General features: G+C 40.1%; 1 protein-coding gene across 1 annotated transcript in view; it reads left to right on the top strand.

Moving 5' to 3' along the window:
- Positions 1-9,755, top strand: part of wdr11 (WD repeat domain 11) — a 53,676-nt gene that overhangs the window by 8,879 nt on the left and 35,042 nt on the right. The window contains exons 7-10 of the mRNA XM_020601300.1: positions 4,267-4,369; positions 5,079-5,277; positions 7,316-7,416; positions 9,680-9,749. Coding sequence (XP_020456956.1) covers positions 4,267-4,369; positions 5,079-5,277; positions 7,316-7,416; positions 9,680-9,749 — 473 coding nt within the window. The remainder of the gene's footprint in view (positions 1-4,266; positions 4,370-5,078; positions 5,278-7,315; positions 7,417-9,679; positions 9,750-9,755) is intronic.

The following is a 9,755-nucleotide window of genomic DNA, read 5'->3' as shown; positions in this document are numbered from 1 at the left end:
TGAGAAATGTTTGCACTCACATCTTAGCTGGTCTAGTGGAGATAAATGAAAGGATGGATGTGCTCTCTGGCTCAGACATGCTTTCTACTTCACCATCTTTCTCTCCCCTCAAATGAACTCGGTGCACAGTTTCTACTTTTATTGCATTACTCGAAGGACTTTACCAAAATCTGTCTTTTTTTATGGATGATTCTTCCAGGAAGGCAATTCCTCCTGCCGTGAATGATAAAGTTCTCTGCTTTTCTTCCTCCCTCTCAGTGCTCACCTCATCAAGGTCTGACAGCTGCACAGCAAGGCCAGTCCTTAGCTACAGTAAAACATCTCACCAGCCTCTAACCTTTTCCTCCTTTATGTAGCCTGCTTCACCAAGACCATTGAACGTTAGCTGCCAGTTCCCTTCTTTTGGGGTTTGGATTTCTAATAGGATATTGATGACTGCTGTGGTGGGTATAGATAGAGGATTTGTCAGAGTTCCTAGCAGAACAGAAGCAGCCTCTTTTACTGTTCATTTTTCTTTGCGTCTGTCTGTGAAGGAATGACCGGTGTGGTAGCCTGTCATTACAGACGTGGTTTAAACTGTTGGTACCCTTCCACCTAAAAAAGAAAAAACAAACACAATTTGCTCTGAAATAAGTTGAGACTGACACAGGTAATTGACATCCACTGTTCTTTCTTCCATATTTAATACAACAGACCCATTGCTTTTCTTTTGATTTTAATTAATACTTGAAAATGGAATGGGATGAAAATTGCAGGGACAAAAATGCCACCTAGTATTTTGTAGCACCCTGTTTTAAGGCAATAACTGCAATCAAGTGCTTTTTGTGGCTCTTAGTGGCATTTTCTAACCTGGTAGTTTGACCCACTCTTCTTGGGCAAACTGTTCCAGCTCTCTCAGGTTTGATGGGTGCTTTCTCCCAGTTGTAGCCTCTTTCCACAGATATTCAGTCAGATTAAGATCAAGCCACTGCAGAACAGTCTGGTGTTTTCTTTTTTTCAACACAATATTCTGGAAAATATCACATTAAAGGTTAAAAATCTCCACTCGTGTGAACAGATGTAAACTTTTACAAGAAACGGACAGTTTAATGTTACTATGGATACAATATGTTCCTCTGGATTTGTTTATGTTTTGGAACATTAATGGTACCAAATTAGTTTTTAACAGTTAATTTTTGCTATGTTCATTTGGATGAATTGACCACTACCACTGAATGACTTTATTACTGAAGAAATAGTAAAAAGCTGATGATTTTCAAGTAAGTCTTGTTGATGTTCGGTGTTGTGCACACAGCGATACCAAATAGCAAAATAAGTAGTTTTCTCCATTAAAATAAGCTAAATGACTGATTATAAGAGTAAAGACACTGTGATAATAACTGAAAACAATAGTCATCTTGGAATATCATCACATTCCACTTGTATATCTCCACTTCTACCAATAATTTTGTTGAGGTAAATTTAGATAGCTTTTGTATAGAATAAGCAAGAATTCAACTCTTTTCACAACATCTTTGTTTTCTTTCCCCCCCTATGGCAAACCAAAGGCATACAGGTATGCATGACAAAAGAGCTTCTTATTTCAACACTTCTGAGGATTAACAGCATTGTTTTAATGAGGTGTAACAGTACTGAAAACCTTTAGCCATGTGTGAGTGGATCTCATGGTTTTCATTGTGGTTATCCTGCTCTGTTAGAGCCATAATATCCCATTTTAATTTTAACCCTGAACCTCATGCCTGTGTGCATCTGCATGGACCAGCTACTGTTCTTCAGTTTTTCAGAGTGGTCAGCTGACATTTTCTCTCTGTGTGAAATTGCTTTCTGGTCAGTATTCTAGTATACCTCCATAAATCATACTTTCTTTGGGTTGTCTGTGATCTTGTTTTAACGGATGTATCCATAGTTAAACAGTACAAAGGTGGAGAACAAGCTCTTGTAGTCCTACAGTCACAGATCAGGAATAGAAGGGCATTACTCAGCTGTTCATGCTCTGTCCAGTTTCCCTTCTCCTAAGTGTTGCAAAGTGCTCGTCACACATCCAATTTGCAAGACTAATGACATGGCATTAACAAAAGTTGAAGTGCAATGTAGAAGTGACAAGAGCCGTGGAAAGACAGGGAGATATACATACCGGCTCACAGGCCTACTGTGTGTTGTGCTCATGCGTGGGACAGGATCTCCAAAGGCCCTCCTTCTCCCCTCAGACAGGTGGCATACGGGCATTACACACACGGTGCAGGTTTCCATTTGCAGATGCCAAAAGAGCTCTCCTCTCCCACACAGATTTAATCCAAATATAGTCCAAATAAAACTGTAGTATCACCACTGAAATTCAGTCATAGAGACATGGAAAATTGATAATAAGCTCAGTACTGATCATTTATACTTTGTCATTTTAAATGGATAAAAAGACTATTGGGTTCTTATACAGCTGAAACATAGGCGCTGGGTCTCCGTACCTCTCCTGGCCACTGCAGCTAACCTCTCTCGCCCTGTCCCCACCTGCAGGCTCTCCTCTCTCCTCTACAGCAGCTACTATACCATCCCCAGACTCAGCTTTTTCTGTCAGAGGATGCGTTGTTAGGTTTTTGTACAAATTCATAACTGGATGTTAAAGTTAAAGCCATCTGTGTTTGACAGATGTTGAAGCTAAATGGATCTCTCACCTTGCTCTCGATTAATAGGCACCCGGTGGGGCTGTACTTGGAGTTGAAGCATCACCTTCCATTTAATTATCTTTTTTAATACCTGGTAATAATATCCCTCCCACGTCTGTTGTCATTGTCTCTCTCTTTGATTTTTCTTTTCTTTTTTCTGAGCACCTGACTTTCGTCACTGACTGTTAGTGAAGTTTACTGGAGGTGGGAGGGGACTGGCTAGATGTTAAATTTTGACCTTACAGTAGTGTGACAGACCAAACATTTTTTTTGCATGGGGGGGTGTTTTTGACCACTATGTCAAGTTAAATAAAGAAGAAAAAAATAAACTTTTATGTGACTCACAAATACTACAGGTTATAAAGTTTCCAAAAATTTAAAGGTGAGAGGGCCCTTTTGGGCCCTCCCTTGACCCAGGGCCTGGGACAACTGACCCGATGTTCTTCCCATGTCTGTGGCCCTTGCACATCTATAGCCTACTACACACAGTCAAGTGTTTGGCACATACGCAGTGTTCACAGAGTTAACACTTTATCTGGTGCATGTACAGTAGCTGTACATCTCATGCAATCTAATACAAAACCTATCACTGTAAAATTGAATTTAAAATATAAGTTCCATAACAAGGTGTCAAGGGTTTAGGTTGGGTCAAACGTCTGTGTGAGACATGGCGCTGAGACTGCAGTACATAGTGATGTTAAAAGTGGAAAATGGAGAATATATCTATTAAAACTCTGGATTTCACTCACTGATAATGTCAATCTGCTACTTGTTTGAAATATAAATATGGGAACAAAGTCACTGGCTACGCCTTCATCTGTCTGCTGTAATACTGTCGTTTAAATGTTTTATTTTTATTTTTTTACCCTACCAATGTTGCTTGGTAGAATCAATCAGGTACACACAAGCTGCTTAAATGGATGCTTTCTGCTCATTTCATTCTTTGGGAGTGCACTGAGCCAGATGTCTCTAAAGTCCGTACTTTCATTATCACTTATGCTCAGTATTTAAACATAATGACCAATAATGCTTTCTTTAATCTAGAACTGACACATTATTATCATCATAGTGCTATTATCTAATCAATTAGACTGACAGAGAATTAATAGGCAACTGTTTGACAGTTGGCAGTTGATTAAAAAATTAATTTCCAAACAACATCACCACACACTGAGATATCTGGCATCTTCAGTGTGAGTATTTACTACTTTCCTCATTGTAAATTGAATGTCCTTGGCTTTCACACTGTTGATTGGACAAAAGAAACAAAGTCACTTTAGCTATTTGAAAATTGCCATGGATGTTTTTCAGTATTTTCTGACACTTTTTATAGACCAAATTATTTGAGTCATTTAAAAAATATTTGCAGCCCTAATTCTGTTTGCAAAGAATAAAAGTCAACTATTTACACAGACAATGACATAAACGCAAACAATCTGTGCCTAAAATTACACAAATTCCTCTTTCTCTGGAGCTGTCAGATTGACACAGTGATGCAGTGCTAAGACCAAACTTAAGTACCAGGTTTTCAACACAAAATCTTCAAAAAACAGTTGGCATCAACACACATCATCATCACATGCGTCCTTACTCTCTCTGTGTTTAGGTGATTCCCTGTGCTCAGCGGGATGCCCTCTACTGTCTCCACGAAAACGGGTGCATCACCTTTCGAGTGTGTCGCTCTACTAATGCTCCAGACGAAGTGGCAGGTATGGAGCATCTTCACAGAGCACCTACTACTTATACTGTGCTCACTCACAAAGCACTCTCACTCCTGTGCTGTCGATCTGTCACCATCTATTCAACCAAACTGCCCTGCAGTCAGAGCTTCTTCTCTGTGCTCCAGTGGGTATTTAGCCTCTCAGTGTCTCATTTATCTTTGGCTTAGTGTTATAGGCCAATGGGAGTCCATTGTCTTGCTGAATTGCTCCCTCTCCCTTACTTACTTTCCTTGCTATCACTTCCATGCTAATCTCTATTTTCTCATCTTTTTTTTCCAGCCACTTCCTTTTGTGAGTCTCCCATGCGCTCATTTATTCTCTAATGTTCTGTCTTCTTGCCTTATCTCCTCGAAATCCTTTCATCTGTCTCTCAACTTTCCTCTAACACTTACTCAAAATGTCTTCACAAGTCTCTCTGTTGCATTTTCTCCCACTTACCTCCTTCTCTTCCTCTTTCTCTCTGTATTCCCTTTATTATAAACATCTACTCAATGTCTTCAACATTTTTTCTTTTTCCTTCTTGTATCCCTTCCTGGTCACTACTTTGCTCTGATTCTGCTGAATCTGTGACATTAGTTTTAACCTCCCTCTTTTCTTCTTTTATACTCTCCATCCCTATCAGTCTGTCTCTCCCAGCCTTTCTGCCACTCTTGTCACCTTTGTTTCTCTGTTTGTTTCTCCATTATATTTTTATCAGACCCAGAGCAGGGTGTCCAGGAGCTTGTGTACGACCTGCGTTCTCAGTGCGATGCCATCCGAGTCACCAAAACAGTCCGGCCTTATCGCATGGTTATCTGCCCCGTCAATGAAAACAACGCTGCTCTCATGGTCAGCGATGGCAGAGCCATGCTGTGGGAGCTTAAAGCACACACCGGCAAGGCTGCTGCCAATCCGAGGTAGACAACACATACACACACATGCATGGAGATAATTCTGCAAAGCCATATTATAATTTTGCAGGTGGTGGCTGAAATTTCAGGAAGAGGAGAAAGGTATTAACTTTTTTGAATACGTTATAGCCTGAGTCAAACCGACTTTAAACTCTATAGTCCTCTGACCTAAATTTAGTTTTTTTAGTGACTGGTGTAGGGGGTGCAGAGAGTTGGCACTCGTTGATGAGCCCTGCCTCCCTCTGATGGAGTCTCCCTTGCTATTGTCAGTTTGATATTTCGCTCTTCAGTTGGCTTCCTGTGTGAAGCAGACACAGGTTTCTCTGTCTGTGTATAGACCGGTTTCATTTAGGCAAAACTACAGCATTAAAGAAGGATGTTCTTGCCGTTTTGCTTCTCTGTGAGCAGTTGTCTTATTACAGTCTTGCTTGGAGTTTCAGACAGGTTTTCTGTTTTAGGACTGTTCAGTTGATTGCACTTGTCTTTCACACTACACTCCATCGATATCCTGATGCTTCTTTGTGACTGTGCAAAAGCTCTGGTGATCAGTGTTCCTAACTGGAAAACCTCAGCAAATCCCAAAGAGATGTTTTAGCCAAGGTTTGATATACTGACATGAACATCTCTACGTCTTGGTGTTGGCACAGTGTGTTGTCAAGCACATACACATAAATTAAAGGTTCAGAATGTGAGATCCAGTGACATCTAGCGGTGAAGTTGCAGATTGCAGCTTTCAGCAAAGCTTTCGTACATCGTGATCAACAGCCCTCACAGCCATTTCACAGTGATTACGCTACATGTAGGACAAATTGTGCAGCCGGAAAACAAGTGCAGCTGACTTGACAAATCAAAAGCTAACCACTGCTCATGTGACTGCAGTGTAATTTTCAAGAAGGCTGAGTACACATATCTTAAGATGTGTAATAATATGGTTTTATTCTTTAGGCCTATTAATAAACACTCAGCCAGAATTTAAATGTCCATCTTGGCCATTCTAAGCACCTTAATTGTGCTTATTTGCCTGAAATTACAATAAAAGTTGAACGGCGGCTGGCTTGACCGGGTTTTTGCCATTGACGGTTCACTTAGACACAGTTAGCCTCATAACACCTTATTCCTTTGTGTCATTTCTTTTTTGACGACCAGGATTAAGGCTGTCTTTTTTTTTTTTTTTTGGCTTGTGTTAAAGTTTGACTATGATCCTCCATTTAAAAATTTATGGTTCTTAAACTCTTTTTTCTGACACTGCTTATTTTTGTCTTTTAGCTGTCTCCAAATCCAAGCTGCTACTTCCATGTGAAAATGTACAATTCATGCCAGTGTGTGGATTGTCTGTTCTGGGCTACTGTAAAAAAATCACGGTGGCTCAACACGGTGGCCTCCTTGATGTGGGACCCACTTCTCTGTAGATATAAAAAGCTTATTTTAAGCTAAAGAAAACCCAACAATTCTTATTTTCTTGTGATTTATGCTTTGGCTGTGGGGCGACTGTGGTTCAGTGGGTAGAGCAGTCGTCTCCCAACCGGAGGATCTGAGGTTCGAATCTCGGTGCCTGCAGTCCACATGTCGAAGTGTCCTTGGGCGAGACACTGAACCCACGATAGTTAGAACCATCGGTTGAGTTGGCGCCACAGATGGCTGCCTCGGTTCTGTACCGGAAACAAATTCCTTGTGTGTAACATACTTGGCCAAATAAAGGTGATTATTAGTGTAGCCCATTTCTGCCCATGCTGCTATACGTGTTGAGTTATTGGTCAGGCCCCAAGTATAGCAAGCTCTATCACAGTGAAAATATATTTCTAGGAAACATCTCATTGTTTTACTGGGTGTCATCTAATCGATGCAAGGAATCAGTACATGTGTCATCCTCTACAAATGCTGCTGTTTTCCTTAGCGTCAGTACTTTATTAAAAAGTGGATCACATTCATCATTCGCACAAGCAATATTCATTTATCACTCCCCATTCACTGGATTTCAATAACCGATCTGTGGCATGCTTTCAGAATGTATTTAATTAATATTCCCTTTCCCCCTCTTTGTCAGTTCGGGTCTGTCGCCTCTCTACTCTCCCTTGTCATTCTGTGGAGCTCCATTGGGTTCAAACCAGAAGAGGATTCAGGATCTCTCCCTCAACAACATGATCGGTGCGACCTCACACATCACTGTCAACACCATGTAACAAGCAACAACGTCAAAGAAAATGTCACATCAAAAAATGTATTGCTTCTTGTTGCAGCACAAGCTTTGTTTCTCTCCATAAAAGGATGACTTTCAGTCTTGAAAGAAAATAAGAAATCTCAAAAGAATGAAGCAGACATAGTTGTATGTCTGTGAGTGTGTGCCTGTACTGTATATGTGTGAATGTTTATGTGCGTCAGGCCGTTGTATATCTTTTATTGTACCTCTGTCAGTTGTGTGGGTCTCGAGGCGCTCCTCTTTCTGCTTTAATGTGTGGCTGCTGCTGCTCTGTGCATTACACAGACCAGTGTTATTCCCCAAGCTGAGCGGCTCTGCACAGAGTCCCACAGGGGCTTGGCCGTACTCATCCTTCACTTGTGTTTCTTTAACATCTCATCCATTTACTTGGGATCTTTTTCCACATCTCTTTCCCCCCCTGTAGATTTAGAACAGAGCTGCCCATCAAAAGAAGAATGTGGGTATAAAATAATAAGATGATGCAAGAATTAGATTTTTGTTGTTGTTGTTGTCAGTTGTCTTTAGCAAACATCAAACTGCCTGTGACATAAGGGCTTTGGGGAGGTGGAGCAGTGGTATCTGCTGTATGCTGCTGTGTCTGTCCTCACTCACTGACATATTGAAGCACATATTGGAGCCTTCATTGCTATAGGCAAGAGCTTCCACCTAGAAAGTTATATTTTCATTTACTGCACTTGGCAACCGCTTGTATTCATGATTTGGAATAATGCCCTCATCTCATTTAATTCTGTCCTCAAGGTGCAGTAATGCTCATTTAGTTATACATTATGTTTCGAATGTAAAGGGGGTTATTATGGTGCATGAAATGAATACTTAATATATTTTTCCACCACTACCAATTATAACCTCAAGGTTTTTGCAGCCTCAAAGGATGTCCTATAACTGCAGCAGATACACACGCAGAGATGATTACCCCTTTTAAAACATGTAAAATGAAATGAATGGTTTGATTGTGAAGGGCATGGTCATCAGAATCCATGCCACAATATAAATTGGTTCTGCCTAGCTCTTTGAAATGTTAAAAGGTGTAGGGCTTAAGTTCATGGTGGAAACTGGTGTTAAATTCTCAGACTGTCTGGTATTAAACATTTAATCAAATCAGCAAAGAATGTTTACCTGTTTTATACAAACACAGTAGATACTCCTGTGTAAAACATGGGTCTGTGGCTCTGTCTCAACTCACCAGTGAATCCTTGAGATCATTCTAACTTCTCATTTCTCTCCATGCTAAAAAAAGATGTACATTATTCAGACATGTTTTGGCTCATTTCTTTGTCAGGATACCAATGACACTGTGGCATAGGACTCGGTGATGGATGACTCACACAGAATTAATACACTGCAGCGTGTCTGTCTCATGTATGTGCAGGCTCATGGAGTTGTAGCAGGAACTAGATGCTCTTTAATAGCTGATGTTTTTGTTGCGGGTCATTTAGCTTCTGTTGTTGGTTTGTTAGTTTGTGCCTTAAATTTTTTTTATTGTTTTTTGTTTATTGTAATGCATGTGTTGCATGTAACCAGGTACATACATGGACAAACTGCCAAATGCAGTCTACTGTCAGCAGTTTTAATGAAATATCCATAGGAATGGTTGTGTCAGAGTAGCTGTCTAAATCCTGTCCAAACCTTCCTCCTCATCATTAACACTCTGAAACTACTCTTTCCACAGACATCATGCAAAATACTGTAGAGTGTAGTGCAAAAAGTTTAGGAAACCTTTAAACTAAAGTTGGGATATATTTTCTTAATGCAAAACTTATTCAGCTGAAAAACTTAAATTGGATCAGCTTGACAAATTTTAATGTACACTTAACTGTAAATATAATATTGGACACATTTATATCAGCACATCCACAATATTTATGGACTTAGATCAGGGACAGTAAAACTAATTAGACATGTCTACTTGGAGCTTTAATCAAAACCTGTTGCTATGAAATTCAGTAAAAAGTCATAATATTAATTTACTGCAGATTCTGTGCACTAGGCTGAGGTTCAGGAAAAAGCACTCTGCACTGCATAAAAATAAAAAGAAAGCAATGCATTTAGTGGACTCCTCTCCTGGTCTTGTAGCAGTTTTCTGTGCTATACTGTATTTACTGTCTTTAATATTTTTAGTTAGTTCAAGTGTCAACTGAAAAACAAATTTTGGTAATGCCCACTTTAAACCTTTCCATGCTGTGTTTTCAGATCTAGGTCAGACATTGATAGGTGGTGAGGCTCCTCCTCCATCATCCAACCAGCAAGAGGTCCAGCTGAAGTTCCT

This window comes from Monopterus albus, unplaced genomic scaffold, assembly GCF_001952655.1.
Source record: "Monopterus albus unplaced genomic scaffold, M_albus_1.0 scaffold3.1, whole genome shotgun sequence".
NCBI classification, from domain to species: domain Eukaryota; kingdom Metazoa; phylum Chordata; class Actinopteri; order Synbranchiformes; family Synbranchidae; genus Monopterus; species Monopterus albus.
The sequence above is the reverse complement of the archived record's forward strand: the minus strand, read 5'-3'. Positions and strand labels throughout refer to the sequence as shown.